Source organism: Mauremys reevesii, linkage group 9 (assembly GCF_016161935.1).
Source record: "Mauremys reevesii isolate NIE-2019 linkage group 9, ASM1616193v1, whole genome shotgun sequence".
Lineage (NCBI taxonomy): Eukaryota > Metazoa > Chordata > Testudines > Geoemydidae > Mauremys > Mauremys reevesii.
In genome coordinates, this window is record NC_052631.1 from 64965695 (window position 1) to 64989942 (window position 24248).

Consider the following 24248-nt stretch of genomic DNA (forward strand, 5'->3'; position numbering starts at 1 on the left):
AAAATCATCTGAGGACCCAACTCCCTGAAAGCCAGCCAGCACACCCCAAAAGCAGATTTAAACAAAGGAGACTGGCCAGGACACAGAGGGATGAGCTATCCATGTTGAACTCCACAAGACTCTGATGACAAGTTTACAGAGCCACAAGAAAGGAGAAGGGAAAGGAAGCCCCACTCCTAATGAAATGAAGGAAGGCCCAGAGTTACGATGAAGAACTTACGGGTTTATTAAAGAAACTATACAAAAAGGCACAATAGCAGCATGGGGGAAGGGCTACTATGACATCCTGTTTGTCTCCAACACTGTCTGTAAGATTTCATCAATCTGGTCCGAATCATAGTTAACATCCTGCAGCTCTAGGTGAGGGAGGACCAGTGAGAGGAGCTGGCTGACATTCCTACGCAGGTTCTTCAGCTTCTCCATAGTGCTGTGGACAAGAGGAGAAGAGTCAAGAGTCAGAGATAAACGGTAGTTCCAATACATCCCTTCCCTTAACTTGCTGTCTTCCTTCCTATTACCAGTGCCGTGGAAGGCTGAGGTTCTTTGCTCCATTCTAAAGACAGTGCAAGCTGCAGATGGTAGGATGGGAAGATCTTGGAGCCAATGCACAGGATTGTAAATAGGGGAATGTAACTCAGTTCTCAACTCTGTTGTAAGTTTCTCATGCGACATTGTGCAAATCAGTTCACTTCTCTGTAACAGGGAGGGCAACAATATTTACCACACAGAGGGGTTGTATTTGTAAATCTATCTTAGGGTTGCATAGCTCAACATTCGCACTTCTTCCTTATGATTCCATAAGTGCTGTCAGGTCAGAAGCAGGGCTAAAAAAAACATCCTGGATATGTTTGTGGGAAAGACAGTTCAGTAACTACAGAGTATTTCTTTCCCCTGACACATTCTCTTATCTTTAAGGAAGCCAGTATTGTCTGAATGATTCAACTGGAATACTACATAAAGTGAACAATGTACTGCAGGAGAGAACCCAGCCCTGGCAAAGGAACTCTGTGTGGGGTATCCTTCAAATCTGTAGCTATTTGGCTTCACCTGTAGCCCCCCTTCTCCTCACAACCTAGCAATCCTTAGTAATAACCCACAGTTACTCATGGAGCATCTTCAATTCATGGGTACCAAAGTGTTCTCCCAGAAGTCAGTTTCCTACATGGATGTTTCCCCGCAAGGTAACCCATGTTCTCTCCCCTCACCTTGGGACTGACTGATATTGTCTATGGTTTAACCCACAATTCTGACCTTTTCAAGTCTCCTCTCTCTGGGCTCCTGCAGGAAACATGTGCCTCCCTAAGCACCTCCAGGTGCATCTCTGTCTCCTTGAGCCTCTCCTTCAGCTCGGTCTTTTCCTCTATGGTCCTCTCCAGCTGAGCCTTCAGCTCTTGCAGTTCAGCCTGGCGGTAACCCATGTGTTTCTTGCTCCAGTACAAGCCTTCAGTCTCCTGGGCCCTGAGCGTTGCCAACTCCTGTTGGCTTTTCAAGAAATCTGTCTCCAGGTGGCACTTCTCCTGCTCTAGTTCCTCCACCTGAGTTAAAGAAACAGCAAATGCAGGGACATGCACAGGAAGTGAGGTTGCACATTAAGGGGGAAAAGAAAAACAACAACAAAACACCAAACTTTCCAGGAGCTGAGGAACAGGGTAATGGCTAGTAGAGTAAGGAAGGAATCCTAACCCCTACTTGCCTTACGTGAGACACAAGGGGATTTTCTCTCCTTAAGTCAAGTCAGTCTTGATCTTCCCCATCCAATTCCCTATTGCCGCAGAACTTTATCCTTCCTGCCCCACCAGAATTCACAGGGTGCTAATGTTACCTTGCCCTGGAGCAAATCCCGTTCCGCTGAGACCCTCTTCAGCTCCACTGAGAAATTCTCCACAGTTTGTCTCAGCTCCTCCTGCTCCACCATATCCCTCTGATTTCTGGTCTTTGGTACCTGCAGATCTCCTCCTCCTTTGTCCTCATCAGGGGGAGGATCATTGTGGCTCCTGGTCTTCACCTCAACCTTTGCTTTATCAAGTCTCTCCTCCCACCCAAAGGGGATTAGCTGAATGGGAGCCTCACCATCCGCAGCAGTCTTTGAAATACCAACAACAGCCACGAAGGGCCTCTTGTCCACCTCCTCCACGTTCCCACATGTATTTACACAGACACTCTTATCTGCTGCCTGGCTTTCTGATATTAAGGCTGGCATTTCCTCTTCCAGTTCCACCTGGACCACTGCAGTCTCCTTTTGCTCTCCTTCAAAGTGACCGAGACTTGCTGGAGTCTCTTTGGTAGGACAGAGACCCCCATTGTGTGAAGCATCCACAGCTTGGTTGGTGCCAGAGAGTGCATCCAGATGTTCTCTGACTAGGCAGGAGTCTATGCTCCCCTGTATACTTTCATCATCCTTGTCAGACTCACTGCATTCCTGATCCTGGTCCACTTCAGTGAAGCTCTCCCTTTCAAAAGAAGTAGGGGGGCTTGGACTGGTCAGATCTGGGGGGGATGGGTCTATCTGCTCCTGATAGCGCTTCCGCTTTTCCAGCAGCTCTTCTTCTGTGGACAGCTTGTGCTTGCTGCAAAAGAGAGGACTGCATCAGCAAGCCTGAACCCCACTCTGTACAGCAGCCAGGCAATGCCACCCCATCCCACTGAGAAAACTAACCTCAGTGTTTAGGGAGTAATGCTGATCTCCAAGAGCAGTCAAGAGTCGCTTTCCCTCTCCCCCTCCCCCACTGGTCAGGAGTGTTGTGGGGGGGAGGCAGGAGCCACAGAAACATTAAGACGAGACCACTGCTGGAGGCAGGAGACCAGTTCTGCAGGCCTAGTGGTCTGACTACCCTCAGCACTAACACAGCACTATAGATTTCCAAAGTGCTATACAGAATCTAATTAATAATCCTCACAACTCCCTCCCCAACCCCTGAGAGAAACAGATAATTATCTTCACTTTACAGATGGGGAACTTGCCACATGAGTGGCAGAGCTGGGATTAGATCTCTGGAGTTCCTCGCTCCCCACTCCTCCCCAAACTCAATCCACTAGAACCCACTGCCCCTCTAATCCAGTATAGCAAAGCCTGTGAATCCTGTGTCCCTGAATGGAAGCCAGCTGCAGCTTGCAAAATCTCTCATGAAAAATGTTTGGTTGATACATTTCATTAAACACAACAGAGGGTATGTTTAAAATGTTGGGCTTTTTTAAGTATCAGGAAATTGACCTAGTTAAATACAGTTTACAATACATTGTGAAGCATATATTGTCCACATTCTCAAGCGAAATCTGCGCCACTCAAACAGTCAGATGGCTGATGGACTTATTCACATAATTAAAAAACAAAACTGAACTTCAGCCAGGAAGAAGCCAGCTCATTTGTACATGCACAGTGCACCTACACCCATAAAAACCCTGCACTGATCTAGAGACGCTGGTCTGCGTTCACTAAACTCGCGCATTCCAGGCCACTTCTTAAAATAGATCTTCCCGAGTGGGCAGACACCTTCCTCTCAATTTCACACTGTCTCTGCAGTAACTACGGTGCTTGCTGATGTCAGAAAAAAATAATCAGCGCAGCATTAACTAGATGAACGTAGATTTGCTCTAGCACAAAGTGGCTTCCTGCTTATGTCCCCCCTTTATTCATATTCAGGTTGTTTAGTTTTGCTCCCTGATTGTAAGGCTTCAGGTTTATTCAAATCTCCCCTTGTTGCCTCCATCCCACACAGCTTTACATTTCTCCAGGTTGCTCTGCACTTGATTCTTTACATTAGGAGAGCACAGGAGTTGGCCATTACCCTGGCCAAATCCATTCTACCTTCCTAAACTTCCTGGTACAACAATCAGCCAGAATTTAATTTTCACTTCTGTGCCTAGAAAACCCTAAAATCTGGTATGCAGTCTGGCTGATTCAGAATGGCTGCCATCATCTACCCAGAGGTGGCTGTGTTTTAGTGACAGGCTAAGTGGTTCCTCTCATGTATGGTCTACTTAGGGATCTGTTATGATTGGAAGGTTTGATCCTCTACTACAGGAGTTTTCAAACTCTTCAACACCATGGAACATTTCAATATGAAGATTTGGTCTACCATTTGCAATGGCAACTACAATGACTGCTCAAGGGAAAAAGCAGTGTTAGGAAGGCATTGAATGTATTTTCAGCTTCTTGGCATGAATTAGTAGCTGGAAATAAAAGCACCAGGTAAGCAGCATTACCGAAGTGTCCGCTGACCACAGTTTGAGAACTTCTGCTCGTGCCATTGCATTATTTCTAAAGCATTTTAAATTCACTTATGCTACATTTCACTACCCTTGTGCATATAGAACAGGCTTCATCATCTGAGCAGCTCCTCTTCCAAGCTGTCACCCAGAGTGGGGCTCTAAAAGGGAAGGTGGACAGATTGTGCCACCAAGTGCACAGAAGGGTGTACTGCAGCACTTAAAAAACAATGACTGATGACTTCTCACATAGTAAATACAGAACTGGAGTCAATGCTAGGGCAAGTGACAGGAGGGGAGAAAATGCACCTAAAACCCAAGTGAAGTTCAGATTTAACTAAGAAGCTTCTCTTAACCAAAGGAGCTGTTCCACCTGCTCGTGGCCAGAAATCAACTGAATTTTCAGCTAGAGCTCTTAAGGGCTGACTTCACAAATTTTGCTGAATTTCCTGTCTCTATCTGATGACAGGAAGTCACATTGCCCATTATCCAGACTGGCCCTAGGGGCTGTGGGAGAACCAGAACTGCACCAGTTAGGTTTGCCAACTTTCTACTCACACAAAACCAAACACCCTTGCCCCGCCCCTCCTCCAAGGCCACACCCCTGCCCTGCCCCTTCTCCGAGGCCACATCCCTGCTCACTCCATTCCCCCTCCCTCTGTTGCTCGCTCTCCTCACCCTCACTCACTCTTTTCACCAGCCTGGCTCAGGGGGTTGGGGTGCGGGAGGAGGTGAGGGAGGGGGAGTGAGGGCTCCGACTGGGGGTGAGGGCTCTGGGGTGGGGCTGGGGATGAGGAGTTAGGGGTGCAGGAGGGTGCTCCGGGCAGGGACCGAGGGGTTTGGAAAGAGGGGGGGGGGAAATCAGGGCTGGGGCAGGGGGTTGGGATCGTGAGGAGGTCAGGGGTCCAGGCAGCACATGCTCCTGCTTCCAGGAGCTGCTTGAGGTACGTCCTCCCTCTGGCTCCTACGTGGAGAGGTGGCCAGGTGGTTTTGCATGCTGCCCCGTCCGCAGGCACTGACCTCTCAGCTCCCTTTGGCTGCAGTTCCCAGCCAATGGGAGCTGCAGAGTCGGCACTTGGGGCAAGAGCAGCGTGTGGAGCCCCGTCTGCTCCTACACGTAGGAGCTGGAGTGGGGACATGCCACTGCTGCTGGGAGCCACATGGAGCCACGGCAAGCACGGAGCCTGCCTTATCCCCGCTGCACTGATGACCAGACTTTTAACTGCACAGTCAGCGGTGCTGACCAGAGCCACCAAGGTCCCTTTTTGACTGGGCATTCTGGTCGAAAACCGGACATCTGGCAACCCTAGAACCAGTGTAAAGAACTGCTGAGATGAATTTAGGTTGAGACTCTACGTATGTAGAGCTGTGAAGGTGGTAGCACCAACGAGATAGAAAAAAGCACTGGTCAACGTGAAAGGAGGAAAAGATTAAAAAATTAGGACATAGCAAGGATTTCTGTTCCTTCCTCTATTCCCACCCTGCTCCCACTTTCCTTGTCCTAGGCTAAGGTGAAAAATCAAATTTGTGTCACAAACTGCAAGAGGCTCACCTCAAAGAGAAACACAAAAGGAAAAAATGACTGCAAATGTGATCCTGATTAGTTAGCAATATTCCAAACTTCGTCCTTTAGCATTTAAGGGAGGGCATCATAGGTACCAATGTCAAGAACTGGAGAAGCCCAGTCATGCATGCCCTGGGTACTTGTTAGAGAATTAAGTGAACCACCATCCCTTCCCCCAGTGTACCGTGATTCACTGAGTGCTGCTATAACCTCAGCACTGAAGGTTCAGCCGAGGATACACAGATACTAGCTGAAGCCGTAGTTAAACCAGATGGCCTTGCAATCCATTTATCAAAGCTCTCCATGTTCCCATTTCAAGACCAGCAAAACACTAAGAAGAAAGCTGAATTGTGTTCAGAGAATCTGAAGTTAAAAAAGGAAAGTGTAAGAGGAATGAGGGCAGATCCTCTGGCTCCAGCCAACACCTGCTTTAATCAGATTCTCAGATAATCCTCTCTCACTCCCTGCCTCACGTCCCTACACTCCAAGCGCAAGCATACTCCTCCCCCTACACAGAATCTCACACACAGGGTGGGTGTCCCACAACAGGAGGAGGGTTGTTATTGATAAGGAGGCAGTTGTTTGCACCATTGCACCTACCTTGAAGTTGTCTGTGGTATATTTTGCTCCAAAGGCCCAGTGGTCAGACAGACAGCACCGACCCTGTCAAGAGCAGGGGGAGGAGTGAGAGAGCCAGCAATCCCATCAGGCCCCTCTTCTGCAGGCTCTTGCTTTATCACTCGTGTTACACTGTTATTCTGAGCAGGACAGAGCTCTGGTGTAGTGGATAATACCTGGCAAGGAAGGGAGCATTGGAACAATAAAACAAACAGCCCCTCTCACATGCCAGCTGCAGCTTTGGAAAAAGTTTCTTAACCAAACTGAAAGCAGCACAGGAGTGTACTTGAGTATTCAGCCTGAGTCCCCATTTGAGCAGATCCACCAACTAGGAAATAAAAGAAAATGTTCCTAGTGGATACCATCACTGGAGCTCTGCCAGCTAAGACCAACGTCCACTCACCCCCATCACCATTCTCTGATGGGTCATGGACTGCACCCACATCACCATCAGACAAGTCTCTACAAGTCCAGGACTGACCCATTCCCCTAGCAGTTACCACTTCAGGGGCTCTGCCAGCTAGATGTTGAACTGGTCCCCCTACAATAACCACCTCAGCAGACTTTACCAGCTGAGAACCGAACCAAATTACTGCACGATCACTGTCCCAAAAGGGAATTCCTCTCTCCTCCACTTCCCCAGTCACTACCACAGGTGGCACGGTTAGTGTTTAGGGCTATAAGAGTTCATCTCCTTCCCAATTCAGGCAATGGTGCTTTAGCTTCTCCATGCCAGGATGCGAGGTGTTTCCTGGTGCTTCTGTGAGAATGTCCATGCACAGAGGGATGCATGCAAGCGACAAACTGACTTTCTTTCTACACATACACGGGCATGCACCTGGGGATATTGTGGGATGACCATGTCACAAAAGAAACATTAATGACTAAGGGAAGAGAGGAGGAATTGATGCCACTACTGTGGGAAGACACGACAAACATGAGTGAGGACAGAGTAACACCTCAGAGAACCTCCTAGTCTCAAACCAAATCAAATACTCTGCAACAGCGATCAAAGTCTCATCTACTTACGTGCTTCACGGTATGCATGGCTTATTGGGAGGTGGCTTATGGGGAAGAGAGAAGGTGTGAGTGAGAAGTCCTCCTGTCCTCACCAGGTTTGTCCTTCCCAATGGATCAGGGAAAGACTAGTCTAGCATGCGACATGAGGGTATCTTTGGGAAGAGGACATGCAACAAGATTAGGCTGGGATTGGAATGGGAGCGGGAAGATGTTTTAATACCATGATGATTGTTGGGAGGGAATTGTCCCTAAAGGACGGCCAACCTGATCGCACGCTGCAGTGTCCAGAGCTGCCCGGAGAACCCATCCTGGGCAGCCGTGTCCGAAAGACAGTGCTCCTGAAAATTCAAAACATCAGTCTTTATATAACCAGATAACCTGAAAGTGGGAAAGGGCCTGAGAGAACCAGCCCTGCAACCGCAGGACGGGAAGGGGGACCTCATCGACCCCTCTTCTGTGTTGAGAGGGGGCAAGATCAAGCCCCTTGATTAAGACAGGGCTTGGGAGAAAGAATGGCATGTGAGCTGGAGCTCCTAAGCACTGTCACACTGTTAATAAGTATGGTGTTAATATTGCTCTGGTGTTTGCATGTCCAAGCTGTGCATACACAGGGTTTTCTTGTTCCAGCCAATACACCGTGATCCTCGTGTCACCTCCTCTCTCAGCAGAAGACAGAAATAAGGAAGACCGGGGCAGGGCAGAGACTTTGCCATCCCCAACAGCACAGAGCAGGTTTCCCCACTCTCCAGACCATGACAAAGCCTTCTCCAGTCATTTCCTTCCTCTCACCTGGTGTTCCAGGTTCTCCAAAGATGATGACGACCTCCTCCTCTTTCTCTCTGCGGTCTGCTCTCTAAGTGATGGGAAGGAAGAAGGCATTCAGTTTCCGTTCTCTGTAAGGCTCAACCAGGATCTGTAGTTTATCTCTGCCAGGAGAAACAGTTGGGAGGTGGCATGGGCAAGACTTAGGACATTAAGATACCTCAGCATGAGGAGAGTTTACTACTACAGTGCAAGAACACTATCATGGCATCACCTCTGTGACTCCAGTGAGCAGGCAGTTTGGATTAACTACCAAAGTCTAGTTTCAGAGATAGAGATCCTAGAAAGTGGGTAAGAGAAACATAGGAGACATCATTGATGTTGACCCAGGAACCACTGACATGTGCACCTCCTGTGAGAAAACTGGGACATGTCACCTGCACCTTGAGCTGCTATGCAGAGGTACTGCTGTTTCCTTCTCCCCCTCCCTGGTTGGGTTGAATGGGCAGAAGCAGCAGCAGGACTGGGGAGGGAAAACAAAATTGGTTTGCTGACTCCCTTGCTGTTGCTAGTCCATCTGCAGGATGGAGTCAGCATATACTTAACTGTTTCCTGAATTTTCGGTCATAGCTGGGGCTCATCTCCTCATCACTGGGCTCCTGCTCTTCAGGTGCTGAGCAGCTTCTGCAATGAAATCAGTCCGTCATGCTTGAGCATGAGAGAGTACAGTTTGATTGTCGCCTACGAATTCCCCAAATCTTTAGGATCTTTGTGTACGTCTCCAGCTGCTCTCTCAGACTCTTCAGTACTTTATCTTTCCTTATAACCTTTGCATCTATTTCAGACAAAGAGAGCTATGGGAGCAGCCTGGAAACAACAAAATTTAAAATATTTAGGGGAAAACAAGCTACTTACCTCCTAAAACTACACAGATGAGGAGGCAGAAAGCGAAGCTTTTAAGATCTGAGTTTACGGTGTCAAGTATTGTTGCATGTGTGTCATTTCCTCTCAAATTATGAGTTACTATGGAGAAGAAGTGTCGCAATCTTGACTGAAAATTGTGTCATCTGTAATCTGACACCTCCTTTTCCAGATCACCAGTTAATATATTAAACAGTCACCATCCTAGTCCAGAATCTTGAGCCATCCTTCTATTAACCTCCTCCCATATGGGGACCTGTATTTCAAGTGGGACTTTTGTTCCATACCTATATTTTCCGAGTGGCGATAATAAGGGCTGGCCAGGTAAGCTTCTATATTTCAAGGTCTATGCATGTACATGGGAAGGGAAGCAGAGGTCAGCAAAAATTGAGATGGTGAGTGTTTGTATTAAGAGTGAGAGGCAGCAGGGTAGAAAGTTCAGACAAGGACTGAGATAGGTGAGCTCCTTACTTGTACTTGGGGTGGGGATGGAGATGACAGAACCACTTCTCAGGTAATGATGCAGGATCAACCTTGTCAGGGAGCTTCCTCCATTTCAAACACTCCTCACACTGCACCCAAGTCTGGTCTGGTCTCCCTCTAGAAAGAGAGATACATGGACTAAATGTCTAGAATACAAAGCAAAGAACTACCCCTGCCCTATATTTAATCCCTTGAGTACTGAGAACACTGCATCCAGCGCTGCAACTGTGTGGCTGGCTAGCCTGGTCTACAGTTTCTGGCAGTGCGTGTCCCTATTTAGTTTTGTTTTTAATAACCGTCCATTCTCAGATGTTACCATTCACTCTGCAGGTAGTGCCTGTATAACATGAGCAGCCCCCAGAGAAGCTCCTTCCCCATCACCAGCAACAGATTCCCTGTGGACATAAAGTGCTTGGCCTTGCAGAGGAGCAATAGCCATCAGCACCATACCCATTCCCCATCGCCTCAACCCCACACCTCGCCATGCTCTGTCAGCTGCACATAGCTCCCTCAGAATAGATTGCTCACCTCACTATTGTGCTGTTCACATCAGAGCTATGAAAGTGAAGGCTTGATTGTATTAGCACCTAATCCAGACAAGTAGCTCAGCCAAGGCACTGCACGTCCCAGCCTGGAACACCACATTATCCTAGTCACAGTGCCCTCCATATGTCTGCCAATGCCTCTCCATTCTCACCTGGAACACTCTATTGTTACATGTTCTGCTCACCCCCAACATTAGCCAGTGGACTAAGCTGAGATCACTAAAAACTTACTACATTAGCAGCCTTTGCAGCTAGATCTCCCAATGTGAAGGGATACTAATCAACCCTCATTACTCTCTGCCCTTCCACAACTCTCCACCCCTTCTCTGCAGATGAAAGGCCCAGTGCTTTTAATGCTGCACTAAAATTAGACCAAAATCATGTTCGAACTCACGCTGGCACATGGGTAGTTCCAGTGCTGCCAAAGTTCATCTGCGCCACCTTCGCCTTCCAATAAGTGTTGAGTTTCTGTCCCAGTGCAGTAATTGTCCGTCTAGAGGGAAGGCAAGTGCAGTGAAAAATCAGGCAAATTCCACTGAAAGTCACAACAGGTAGCACAAGTAACACAACCCAGGAGAAGAAGCAAACCTCCTTTACTGCCTGTCTCTGCCTTTCACTTCAGTAACCACAACCGTTCAGATATGACAGTGGTGGGGATGGAGAAGGCATTCAGACGTGCCACTGCAGGAACACCTTGGGTTTTGGAACATTCATCTAGATTTGTACCAGGAATAACCCTGATGTATCACCCATCCCACAGCTTCAGAAGTCTGCCAATACCACCCTGTGTTACCAGTACACAGGGCTCCTGATGCTCAAGATCTCTGGGGTCTTACTCTCTGCTGCCCAAAATGCTCTTAGAGCCTCTCATTGGAGCAGGATTGCCTTTTTGTTCAGAGTCAGGGTCATTTTCTTTCCAAACCAGGGGTACGAGAACCCCAGTTTTCACAGAGTTTAAAGCCAGAAGGGACCATTAAGATCACCTAGTCTGACCTCCTGTACAACACAGGCTAGAGAACTTCATCCTATAATTTCTGCATCCTTTAGGGCTCAAGGTCAGGCTGTGCACAGAAGCTAAGGTCTCTCATCTTTGGCCCCAAAATTCGGCTACAGTATAAACACATTTTTTTTTTTTTACCAAGGAAGACTGAGGCCTCGTAGGCTAAGACCAAACCCAGGCAGCTAACTACTCATGGGCAGCCCTGCCTGAAACCTTTGGGCAATTCCCCCACACCTTCCAAAGAGAAGCCATCAGGCCCATGTCTCATCCAGCCACTGGCTGCTATATACGATTCAAGTAATCACTGGGATTAAGGCCAGCATCAATTAACTTAAAACAAATTAGGTACAAGCCCAAGCATGGGTATTGTGCACAGGTAGAGAGGGTGGAGCAGACATAGGGTTTTCTTCTCCCAGTAGGAAAACTGCATTTCTACCCTTTGCATTTGGATGAGGCCGGTATATCAGAATAAGGTCTTTATTTCTGGGACAGTCTCGCTATCTCCTACACATCCCAACAGAAAATGTCTCATCACACTCACCAGAGGATACCTTACAATGCAGAGAGACCTGACACAGTTATGAAAAAAGAAAATCCAAATTCTAGATAGCCATGTTCAGATTGGAACACAAAGCACAGGCCTAGCCAAATCTCACCCCAAATTACTGTCTTTCTTGTTCTACAGACCAGCCTGCTATAGGGAGCAAGATTTGGGGACACCTAGTCTCCCTTAACTTTAGGCAGCCCCTGCATTCAAGGATTAATTGCATCCATAATATACCCTTTCCACTGATAAAACAGGCTTCCTGGTGTCAGACGGACAGCAAAAGCCCCCATTGAGCAGCAGCATGAAACCCGTGCACCTCAGAAGGATGTACGTTCTGGTCAAGTCAATAACCTAGCAGCTTGGTGGGGGAGGGGGTCATGAAGATGACAGACCAGAGAGGCATTCACAAACATCTCACCTCTCACTTCCTGCTGAGACAAGGGGGCCCCTAACCTCAGCACAGCAGCCCAGAGCTCTGGTAGCTATTTGCACTAACTTAAGAGCAGCTGGCTATCTGCAAAGCAAAGACAAACGGCAGGGTCTGCTCTGACCCCTCTTCCCTCCCCGCAACTGCCCGTTCTAAATTTGATGCTTACACTCATTTGTTCATCTCTATAGCGCAGCATTTCCCCAAAGGTAGTGGTATGTCCAACTGAGTAGCTGGGAGGGGTGGGGGGAACATGGAACAGGGCCAATGCCAGTTTCTCTCATGCTGCCCTGCTAACATGACAGGGTTCAAGTGGGGGACATGACTGGTTTAATTTTCCAGCTGTGGGGCTCAGTTTCTGAAAGCCTGGAAAACACTGCTTTAGTAATGAAAGCACACTGTTCTATTTCAGATAAATCTCTGGTGCAGGGTTTAGGGTTCATGGGTGGAAACATGCATGAAAACCAGCGCTAGATGAATATGGAGACTACTCCCTCTCTCAACCCAAGAGAGCAAGGTCTCTCTAGACTGCGCAAAAACATGGACAGATATTTTCTGGTAGGGGTGTCAGAAGGAAGATAGGCCAACATGGAGCTACTTCATACATAAAGCCCATGCATAGCAGTATCCCCAGTGGCAGGCCTCCCTTACCGGTATTCCTTGCTTTCTTCAAAGTCCTGTTTGTTGTGTGCTGGTTTCAAGAAGTTGCACTCAATCACCCCGATCACGCCCATGCCATCCCCCTACACCAATGATCAAAAAAGAAGGAAGAAAACCAATCATTTCAGCCATACTGGTTACAGAAAAGGAGGTAGCACCTTCAGGATGTTCTCCTATACCCCTGGAATCCTGGGAACAAGATTCAAGTTACCATACATCCCCTCCCTGATACAGGAGTTGATGGTAACACCTCTGCATGTGCCATGTACAGCAACAACATGTATCAGATATGAACACTTGGCAATCTCCAAGGGCCTGATTTTGGGCCCCAGCTGGCAGATCCCCTTTAGACAGTGGGGACAAGGAAAGGCATAAACACAAATCCATAGGGTATAAACCCAGAATATCATCTAGCTTCCTTACTCTGAAAGCCACCAATGTATCTATATCTAAGATGACCCCTAGAAGCAAAGGAATGACAGCCAGCTTGCTGGCACAGCTATGCTGCCCCACCACTGCACACGTGATTCTGTAATGAGTACACCACTCAGAGAAGGGAGCAGTCTGGCTGAGCAAAGAGGATGGCTTTCACGACTTGAGTTCCTCACCCCTTAAAGCAGCAATAAATAATCTCAGAGGACACACTTGGATCTCAGCTTCTAGACAAGTGTACAATATGGATATATGTATAGTAAACGGCTGATGGAGACTGACAGTCCAGTTACCAGGTTCAAGAACTCCTGCGCTAAGCTGGTGAGATCCTGGAGGCCCATGGGACCAGAGTAAGGATCTATGGACAGGGCCTACCTTTGGTGAAGCCATGTTCCTCTCTCCTCCCCCATTCCTGAGAGCAGAGGGGAAGCACTGATCACTCACCTTCATTTGGCAGCCCACTTTCTCGTAGGACTTGATGAGTCGGTTGTTGTGGTACATCATGATTCCAAAGTGGCTATTGTTCTTGCAATTGAACCCAAAGGTGATCTTCACCCTCTTGTTCTGAGAGAAAACTTGTCAAAGGAGAAACAACAGCAAGCTCCAAGGAGGAAGAAATAAATGAATATATGTGTGCGTGTGCGTGTGTCTCTCTCTCTCTCTCTCTCTCTCTCAAGGAGCCACTGATGGGGAATAGCAGAAGGCGAAGTGTCTCCAAAAAGTGGTAAATCCCACAAGTTTTCAATGTCTCAGCCTCATGATGTAGGTTGTGTGATGCAGATGTTGTGCTGTTTAGACTAGAGCAACACCTTTGCCTCTTTAGCGGGAGAGCAGAGCTGAGCATTGGCCTTTGTAGAATGAGGAAGGCCTGGTATACACAGCCAAAAATGGTGGATAAGCATAACTGCAGCCCATCTGAGTTCCAACAGCTTAACACAACCAGTCTGGACAGAACAAGACTGTTACAGATAGGTTAAAATAACATGTTTTACCCTAGGTCTCTAAAAAGGCTACAATATTAATTTTAAGCTGGTTATAAAGCAGTCAAGCGCTGACCAAAGAACCACGATCAAACTGAGTTATAACCCAGACAGGCCAGCAAATGACTAAAAATGTGATTAAATTTGGTTGTTTTGGCTTTGTAAACAAGACCAAAGAAACCTCAAGAAATAATGAAATGAAGCTATCAAGGCCCACAAAGGTAGAGGAAATTCAGCAGACACCCACTTCACTTGGTTTCAGTTCTGGGGAAGAAATTCTGCTACTAGGTTTAAAAAAAATAGAAGCTATTTATAAAGAACAATCTTGTTATGCCAGAAGTATCCTTCTGGTTGGCCTATCCCTTTAAGAGGGATCCCACATTTACGGAATATATGTGAAGATGGTATATTTTCATTGTGTCACCTTCTGGGGTTACCTTAAGTGTATTCTAACAATTTTTATTCTTCAGTGTCAGGGATATATTACACTTTACACATGCTTGCTCTGCAGAACCAACAAAGTTGTGAGAGAACAAGCCAAAGTCCATTCCTTCTTATTCATTGTCATCGCTTACTAAACTCCACTTAGGCATACTTATGCTCGAGTGTCACCGAAGGCAGGATCTAAATCTGTAAAATCTTTAATACTAAGCAGAATGCACAAACAGGAAAGGACCCATGCTAAGTCTCTGATCCCTGGCTGAGTATGCAGGGCTGGAAGTTAAAAATAACTCCATCTTTTTACTCTTTTCACATTTGAAGTGGAAATTGAGACAGGTGGAACCCCAGGATACCATTTTACAGAGTCACTTTTCAGAGCAGAACCACTTTTTAAGTGTGTTTAGCGGGAGGGTAGATTTTTACAAAATGTAATTTATTTAATATTAAATGTAAGCCACATTCTGTTTCAGGGATATTTTAATAGACATCTAGGTAAGCACAGCTCCCTTTGTGCTTTGCCTTGACTTGGAATCATGGCTCTCTTCTTCGGTCAGTGCGTTCTCAAAACGCACACAAAGGGTAAAGAAAAATTGTGTGTTCATACAGCTAACAGGCAAAAAAAAAGAATGAAATGAACACAGATCTCAAGCTTTCCATTCAGTCAGGAAAAATAAAGCTAGCAACTGAATGCTGATAAATGGGTTAAAGAGGGGAGCATGGAGCAGGGTTTCCCTTTAATCATACACAAGTTCTGCTCTTGTACATAGAAATCAGGCCCTGGTTTATACTGAGGATTCTTCCCTATACATTTTTAAAGATGTTTATAGTTTTAAACGGGTTTAAATAGCTTTGTGCTGATAACATCAGATAAGCTTGGTATTGGAATTCAGTTGCCAGGACCACTAAGCATGAAGATTCCTACCACTCATCTGGACCTCACTCAGACTTGAAACATGCAAGGGCTTCCATCCAGTAAGTTGAAACACCCTTGCCTTCTCCAACAAACAGTTTTCAAGGCTCTTTCTTGAACTATTCAGGTTGGGATCTAGCCTTTATGGGGGTAAAAGGGGGCAGGAGAAGAAAAGTCAGTCTCCAAGTTCACTTCAAACCTCGGCTTTTCTACCCTGCTGCTCCAGGCCACCCAATCCAGCTTTGAGTACAAAGGAGGAGTTAATTTCAATTGGGAAACAAGTGATCCTCATTGTGTGCTACCCTGGATGCAAAGAAGTCACCAGGAGGCAGGAAAGGTTAGAGGCAGCTATAAGGATACTGTGGAGGTAGGTCTGTATACATCATATTCGATATTAGCCAAGCTCTTGGAGATCAGCTGAGTCTTCACTTTCTTCTGTCGCAGAACAATCTGCATGCGGGGCTTCAGGTACAAGATACTGCAGTATGCCTGGGAGCAGGAGACAGGGCAAGAAAAGAGGTATCATGGACACAGACTTCACTTTTTTCCCGAAAGGTCTCCAGTGAAGTCATTTGACAACACAATCAGTCCCGTATAGCCAAGTAGCTGAGTCCTTTCCAGGCAAACCCAGCTTGGATTCCACAGCTTTTAATTCCATGGGAAGTGCTACACTGAGGGACCCTGGCATGTCTGACATAAACACAGACTCTTAGCTCACACTGTTTACCTAGGACACACAGGGCAAGGACCAAGCTACTTCTTTGGTGTAACTCCAGCATCCCTAACTCACCCGTAAGGAGTACTCGGTTTCTGGTGCAGAGGACTCTTGCACCTTCTCAAGGCGAGGAGGAACCTTCCTGCCAGCATTCTCTGATTCCTCCGTGTTGAAGTCTGATATCCGAATGTCAAACTGGTCTGTATCAAAGTCCAATTCAGGTTTCCCATCTTTATTTCTGAAAAACATGATAAACAAAAATCAGGACATCCTATCCAGCCACTCTGTATCAGCAATAGAACAACTTTATAGCAGTCAAGCTATACAGCAGAAGTCCCCAAACTTTTCAGGGTTGTGCCCCCCGTCTGCAACCATATCCACACCCCGTCTCCTGCTAGCCAGGGCCAGGAGCAGGGCTGCGGCTCCCAGGGAGGGGAGAGAATGCAGTCAAGGGTAAGGGAGAAAAGGCTGGGCTGTAGCTGGGGGGCGGGGTGGGCCAGGAACGGAGCCAGGGGCAGGGCTGGGAGCAGAGCCCAGGCCGGGGGCGGGGCTGGGAGTGGTCAGGGGCCGGTGGCCAGGCCAGAGCAGAGCTGGGGGTGGAGCTGGGCTGTGTGGTGCTCCCTCCTCAACGCCCCGTGGGGGGCTGGCCTGGCCCCACCATGCCCCTTCCCCGAATCATAGAACTGGAAGGGATCTCGAGAAGTCATCTAGTCCAGTCCCCTGCAATTCAAGGCAGGACTAAGTATTATCTAGACCAGGGGTAGGCAACCTATGGCACGTGTGCCGAAGGCAGCACGTGAGCTCATTTTCAGTGGCACTCACTGCCTGGGTCCTGGCCACTGATCCGGGGGGCTCTGCATTTTAATTTAATTTTAAATGAAGCTTCTTAAACATTTTAAAAACCTTATTTACTTTACATACAACAATAGTTTAGTTATGTATTATAGACTTATAGAAAGAGACCTTCTAAAGATGTTAAAATGTATTACTGGCACGCAAAACCTTAAATTAGAGTGAATAAATGAAGACTCGGCACAGCACTTTTGAAAGGTTGCCGACCCCTGATCTCGACCATCCCTGACAGGTGTTTGTCCAACCTGCTCTTAAAAATCCCCAATGATGGAGACTCCACAATCTCCTTAGGCAAATTATTTCAGTGCTTAGCCCCTCTGACAGTTAGGAAGTTTTTCCTGATGTCCAACCTAAACCACCCTTGCTGCAATTTAAGCCCAATGCTTCTTGTCCTATCTTCAGAAGTTAAGAAGAACAATTCTTCTCCCTCCTCCTTGTAACAACCTTTTATGTACTTGAAAACTTATGTCCCCTCTTAGTTTTCTCTTCTGACTAAACAAACCCAATGTTTTCAATCTTCCCTCATAGGTCATGTTTTCTAAACCTTTCATCATTTTTGTTGCTCTTCTCTAGACTTTCTCCAATTTGTCCACATCTTTCCTGAAATGTGGTGCCCAGAACTGGACATAATACTCCAGTTGAGGCCTAATCATCATGGAGTAGAGTAGAAGAATTACTTCTCATGTCTTGCTTACAACACTCCTGCTAATACATCCCAGAATGATGTTTGCTTTTTTTTTTTAAAACAGCGTTACACTGTTGACTCATATTTAGCTTGTGATCCACCATGAACCCCAGATCCCTTTCTGCAGTACTCCTACCTAGGCAGTCATTTCCCATTTTGTATGTGTGCAACTTATTGTTCCTTCCTAAGTGGAGGACTTTGCATTTGTCCTTATTTAATTTCATCCTATTTACTTCAGACCATTTCTCTAGTTTGTCCAGATAATTTTGAATTTTAATCCTATCCTTCAAAGCACTTGCAGCCCCTCCCAGCTTGGTATCGTCCGCATGGCGGCGCTTTAACGTGCCTTGTGTGGTCCACAAGGGGCATGGCTCCCAGTGCTGGGGCACTGTCTACACTGGTGCTTTGCAGCACTGAAACTTACTGCGCTCAGGGGTTTTTTTTTTTCAATATCCCTGAGCAAGGAAGTTGACGTGATGTAAATTGCTAGTGTAGACAAGCCCTTAGCTGTGGTGGCTCTGCAGGGCTAACAGGAGGGAAGAGCAGCAGCAGAACATATTTAGTCACAAATGCCAGAAGATCTGACTGGGATCCACCCAAGAAGCAAACTTGTGGAGTAGGCACTGCCATTGTTACACTTGAAAGAACCAAACATAGCAAGTTGCATAAAACTGGGTATTTGACCCTGATGCAAATTGGGCCTGTCTAGGTACAGTAACTCCTCACTTAATGTTGTTGTTTTGTTGTTACAGTGCTGACTATTAGGGAACAAGCTCGTTTTAAGTTGCACAATGCTCCCTTGTAGTCATTTGGCAGCTGCCTGCTTTGTCCACTGCTTGCAGGATTCCCTGGAAGAGCAGCCCCTCCTTGTGGGGATTAGAACCGGGGGGGCCAGCAGCTCCCCCCCCCCCCCCCCGCAATCAGTTCCCCTAAATTCCCTGTCACGTATGTGGCTTGGCAGCTGCCCAGCAGCATGTCAGCTGTCCCTCCCCCTACTGCCGTGCTGTTCCTGCCCTGCCCTCTGCCTTGGAGCTGCTCCTGGGAGCTTCCTGCTTGCTGGGGGGAGGAGGGTCCTGATATCAGGATGTCCCCCTGTTCTTGCCCCTCCACCCCCTGTACCCCCTCTTCACAAAGCAGAGGAGGGGAACCGGGCTCAGGGACAGAAAGGAGGGAGCTTGCTGGAAGCTGTTGCTTGAAGTGGGGTCAGCACACTTAAAGGGGCAATGCACGTCTCTCTCACTCATGCACACACCCCCAGCACTTTGGAAAGTCAGCACCTGTACAGCCGTGCATGTGCTGTCAGGAGGCGGGATTGGTGCGCTCCAGCTGGATAGCATGGGCTCATTATCATATTCAGTTTTTGCACGGAAGCGTTTGCAGCTACTGGCCTGCATCAATTGTGTTTCCTGCTTCAGTCCATGCTGCCTTGTAGAGTATGAGGCTACATTAACAACAGCGTATTAACCGTTGAGGGCTCAGCCGAGTGCTAGTTCATCATTTAGCAGCAAGGCATTACCTGGGAAATAATCCACACTCTTACTCCACCATACACTCACAATCATTCATTGCTGTGTACAATATTAAACTGTTTGTTTAAAATTGTTTAAAACTTATACTGTATATGTATATAATGTCTTTTGTCTGGCAAAAAAATTTTCCCTGGAACCTATCCCCCCACATTTACATTAATTTTTATTGGGAAATTGGACTAGCTTAACATCGGTTCGCATAAAGTCGCATTTTTCAGGAACATAACTACAATGTTAAGTGAAGAGTTACTGTACTCAATCCTTAGGTTACTGAGTTATTACCTCTTTCTCCCCTCAGCCTTACAAAGGGCTGAACCTATCATTTCCCACTCATCCCTTCTTGCGTGTCCTGGCTCCCTGTACCTGCGGATGTTCCAGATGAGGATCCGTGTGCCCTTTTTGCCTGGAATGGCATCAAACTGAGCCAGCAACTCCTCCTCAGTACTGAAGAGCGTATGTTTCAGGATGGCCTCAAGGCTAGGACCCGAGTCTTCTGTAACAATCATTTTCTTTAGAAGCCACAGAGTCAAAGAAAGAACAAGACGGCCCCTGGTTTCCCCTCTCCCCACTACCAATGAGACATTCAAAATTCATACGCTACTGCATAGGCAGGGGACGTACCTGGACATAGCACCCACCAGGAGGGGGGGGGGGCGCAGAGGGCTCCGCACACTGCCCTTGCCTGCAGACATCCCCCCCAGCCTCCATTGGCCGGAAGGAGGGAACCGTGGGCAATGAGAGCTTCGGGGGAGGTACCCGCAAGAGAGGGCAGCGTGAGGAGCCCTTTCTCCCCTCCCCCCAGGTCCTGGTGCTGGCCGCTTCCAGGAGCAGCACGGGGCCATGGCAGGCAGGGAGTCTGCCATAGCCCTGCTGCGTGCCGGTGCCACCCCAGAGCCGCTCAAGGTAAGCAGCGCCAGGTTGGAGCCCCCCTGTCCTGAGCCCCCTGTCCTGAGCCCCCTGCCACACCCCTCCTACATCCCCTCCCCCCACCCTGAGCTCCCTGCTGCACCCCTCCTGCACCTCAACCCCCTGCCCGGAGCCCCCTCCTGCATTCTGCACACCCTCCTGCACTTCAACCCCCTACCCCCAGCCCCTCATATACCCCACACTCCTCCCACACCCCAATCCCCTGCCCCAGCCCTACATTCATGGCCCTGCATGCAATTTCCTCACCCAGATGTGGCCCTCAGGCCAAAAAGTTTGCCCACCCCTGCCCTAGTACTCCATAGGGCTGACACCCTCCACAGATGTTACCTGGAGGCAGCAGCACATGCAGCTGACACTGTGGGAGGCTACCCAGATATATCCCCTTGTGTGAAGACACTATTGCAATAATGGTGCCTCATGAAACAGTGATCCGTGGGCTTCCTCAGTACCACTCTTCTCCTATCCCTGCCTCCCCACCCAGATGGCTCAGATTGCACAGCCACTCTTGCCTTACAGGGAAGGATATTGTTTTGCTGGTTGAACGGTATCACCGGGACAACAACAGCCTGAGCATGGACACGTTCCAAATAGGTCTGCGAAAGGAGCCCCACACTGAGTGCACCTCCATTCTTGGTGAAGACAATGGCATCCTTTCCCAGACGCATGGAGCCTGACTTGAAACCATTACCATACACTCCAATGGATGGGTGGTTCTTCTTCACTGCCTTGTCTGTGAAGCCAAAGCTGCAAATCACACACAGTGTCAGTCAGTCAAGTGGAGAGCTGTCTGATAGACAGAGGTGAGCAGGAAGAGGAATAGCTGGAGTGGAAAGCGATTTTAAATGTGGAACTCCACAGTGGTCACCTGGCTCACAAAATGGGGGGAGGGATAGCTCAGTGGTTTGAGCATTGGCCTGCTAAACCCAGGGCTGAGAGTTCAATCCTTGAGGGGGCCATTTAGGGATCTGGGGCAAAAATCTGTCTGGGGATTGGTCCTACTTTGAGCAGGGGGGTTGGACTAGATCAGGGGTTCTCAAACTGGGGGTCAGAACCCCTCAGGGGATCATAAGGTCATTGCATGGGGGGGGGTCACGAGCTGGCAACCTCTACTCCAAATTCCACGTGCTTCCAGCATTTATAATGGTGTTAAATATATTAAACAGTGTGTTTAATTTATAAGGCAGGGTTGCACTCAAAGGCTTGCGATGTGAAAGGGGTCACCAGTAAAAAAGTTTGAGATCCACTGGACTTAGATGACCTCCTGAGGTCCCTTCCAACCCTGATATTCTATGAAATGAATAATACTTTGCCTTAATACAGCATTTCCCATCCAAAAATCTCAAAGCACATTGCAAATGGAGGTTCAGGGAGGTTAAGAGACTTGCCCAAGGTCACACAATATACCGGTAGCAGAGTTGCAATTAGAATCCTGTTCTCCTGATGCCCAGTCCTATGCTCTAACTATTACACAGTGGTGCTTCTTATTGCACTGTGTGGCAGTGAGTGTAAGTTTTATAATTAATTAGAATTTCTTTAGTGCCTTCTGCCCAAGGACTTCTAGCACTAATTAATCCTCACAACTCTGGAATTTGGCACTTCTTATCCTCCTTTTACAGATGAGGAAAATGAATTACAGAGAGGTGAAACAATCTGTCATAGTTCGCACATTAGGCTAATGACAATCAGGATTAGACCCCATGTGTCCCTGTCTCACTGTGTTCTAAGCACTAGACTATGCTGGCACAGTAGACATTAGACAAACCAATATGTTTACTCTCCAAGTGGAATAAAATCCTCAGTAGGGGTTGGCAAGACTGAAGAGAGTCCAGCTTCCCCTCCCATCAGATACATAATGGAAGTTGGTTCAGGCATCTACAATGCCTGCTGCCCTGATTTTCAAGGAAGGGTTTATCACCACTGCCTACATTTTAGTTCATGGGTCACAACAAACTAACACCACCATGCCTCACTGATACTGCAATTACATTACACACTACATCCATGTGATCAGCCTAACGCACCAGTAGAGCATGATATGTGAAGAACTTCAAGATGTTGCAACAATGCAGTTTAGATAAGAAGTGCATCTTCAGGACTCAGCCACTGTGACCCAAACTACTAAAACCAACCTTGTACTTGTTAAAGGTTCAATCTTGGCACAAGCCCACAGCACTACTCCATTACTCCTCTAAAGATTTGCATGTCCAATTCACCCATTTTTATAACTCCACACTTAATAGTCTGCAGTCAGAAGAGTTAATAAAAGGTGGCTCTTTGATATTGTGGTTGCCTTTGGGGAGGGAGGGGAGAATAATGAAAAATAACCAGAAAATTCCTTTCCCTCCTCTCATTACCTGTCCTCCACATAGGTATCTATGTGCCAGCAACTTTGGGCCCCTCCATCCAATTCTCTTTTCATTCTTTCCTCTTGGTGTGGATGCATGAGACAGTCAATCCCTTCCCCTCCACCACACACCATGACAAGAAGGGTGAAGAAGTGATGTAGGAAGGAAAGAGGGTCACTTTGTGGCTTTGTCACACCTCATTCTAGCTCACCCTAGATTAGTCCTACAGAAGTTTTGGAAAGCGTCCCTCTCTAGTTCTGGGGAAGGATTTTGCAATGAGCTTCCCATGAAATGATCTCAGTCTTAGAATTTTAACAGCTAGAAAGGCCTGCTGTCCCTCCCCCACTTCAATTTCACCGCCACTTCATGTTATCTCAAGAGAACCTGAAATAAGAGACCAAGCCATTGCTTTCCTCCCTCACCACACAGAGCAGGAAGGGGCTAAGGCTTCTGGTTTTCACTTCCTGAACCCCTCTGACTTTTCGGAAGAACTGTGGTTTTGTGTTCACAGCATTTGAAGAAATGATAGATAAGAAAAGGTGGGGGACAGAGGCAGAGAATCTATCTACAAATTGTTGCAGAGGAACAACCAAACCACGCCCTACCACGAGTGACTATCTGCTTTGCAGACGGCCTGCTGGAAACAGCAAAATTATTATTAGGTCTAAGGGAAACCTAGAGGTTACATGGCATTTGTTCTGAGAGGAGAAATTGTAGAACAGGACAATGGGTAGTGCAGCAGCATCCAAGTAAGGAGAAATACCCACAGATGTACTGGAACTGCAGCTTAGGGAGAGAAAGGAGGGGAGGCTTGGTGATGCTCCTAGGAAAGACAGACATGAGCACCAAGACTAGGCAGGAAGATGGGAATGTGTGACTGGTGGGCCCCAAAGGAGTAGACATCTGATGTTCCCGGGCATCTGCCAGGCACAGAGGCATAACAGAAGAGGCAGGCACAGGAAGATGCAGAAGCAAGTTTTTACTATTTTCTAGTCTATGATAAACTCCTGGAAAATTAACTGCCAGTTCTAACATGCTTCTTCAATGTACACAGCACCTACTGCCATAGCTGCTCAGGGACATCTTTTTGGTGTTTAAGATACAGATTCCATGCCCTTCTCTACCCTCAGCAAAGGATGATGATCACATGGCATCTAGTATGATTACTACCAGCAGATACAATTAAAGCACAAGAGGTATAAAGGGGTGGAGACTCTACTGAGAGAGCTAACTCTTGAGAATTTTACCCTAGGAACCAACTGCAAGAGCATTCAGCTGATCTTTATGCCTTTGGCAGGGGACAGGATGAGAGGTCATCTCTTAGAGAATGCTACTGAGTGTTAGGGATAAAAATATTTTAGATGATGTTACACTGAGGCAAATTTGATATTCTGTGGTTTAGAATAAAAAGTAACAAGTCAAATTTTAATTTTTTGAAGTTAGTTATATAATAAAAATTGAATTGAAATTCCTCACTGTAGAGAGTCAGGCCATGTCTCTCTCTGCCATTGTTAATGAGAAGACATGAAACTGGCAATGAGGAAAGCCTATCTTCTTACATCACAGAATGAAAGATTAAAGAAAAGTCACGTTCTCTAAAACCACAAGCCATTTTAACATTCTGAAGGGAAGGGAGACAAGATGGGAAACTCATTACTACAAGTCTTCAGAAACAAGAT

General features: G+C 47.2%; 1 protein-coding gene across 8 annotated transcripts in view; it reads right to left on the minus strand.

Annotated features, from left to right (window-relative positions):
• Positions 1–206: 206 nt before the first annotated feature.
• Positions 207–24248, minus strand: part of MORC4 (MORC family CW-type zinc finger 4) — a 29898-nt gene continuing 5856 nt past the window's right edge. For 5 of the 8 annotated variants that reach the window (XM_039487884.1, XM_039487886.1, XM_039487888.1 and 2 more), the window contains 14 exons: positions 20751–20968; positions 19661–19808; positions 16307–16469; positions 15877–16005; positions 13630–13749; positions 12745–12836; positions 10514–10612; positions 9563–9691; positions 8777–8854; positions 8198–8261; positions 6371–6564; positions 1823–2567; positions 1252–1535; positions 207–427 (listed from right to left, as the gene is read on the minus strand). In XM_039487884.1, the coding sequence (XP_039343818.1) occupies positions 277–427; positions 1252–1535; positions 1823–2567; positions 6371–6564; positions 8198–8261; positions 8777–8854; positions 9563–9691; positions 10514–10612; positions 12745–12836; positions 13630–13749; positions 15877–16005; positions 16307–16469; positions 19661–19808; positions 20751–20968 (2614 nt within the window). In that variant the 3' untranslated portion in view covers positions 207–276. Of the gene's footprint in view, positions 428–518; positions 694–1251; positions 1536–1822; positions 2568–6370; positions 6565–8197; positions 8262–8776; positions 8855–9562; positions 9692–10513; positions 10613–12744; positions 12837–13629; positions 13750–15876; positions 16006–16306; positions 16470–19660; positions 19809–20750; positions 20969–24248 lie in introns of those variants that run through there. The other 3 variants (XR_005584551.1, XM_039487890.1, XM_039487889.1) reach the window with 3 other exon arrangements.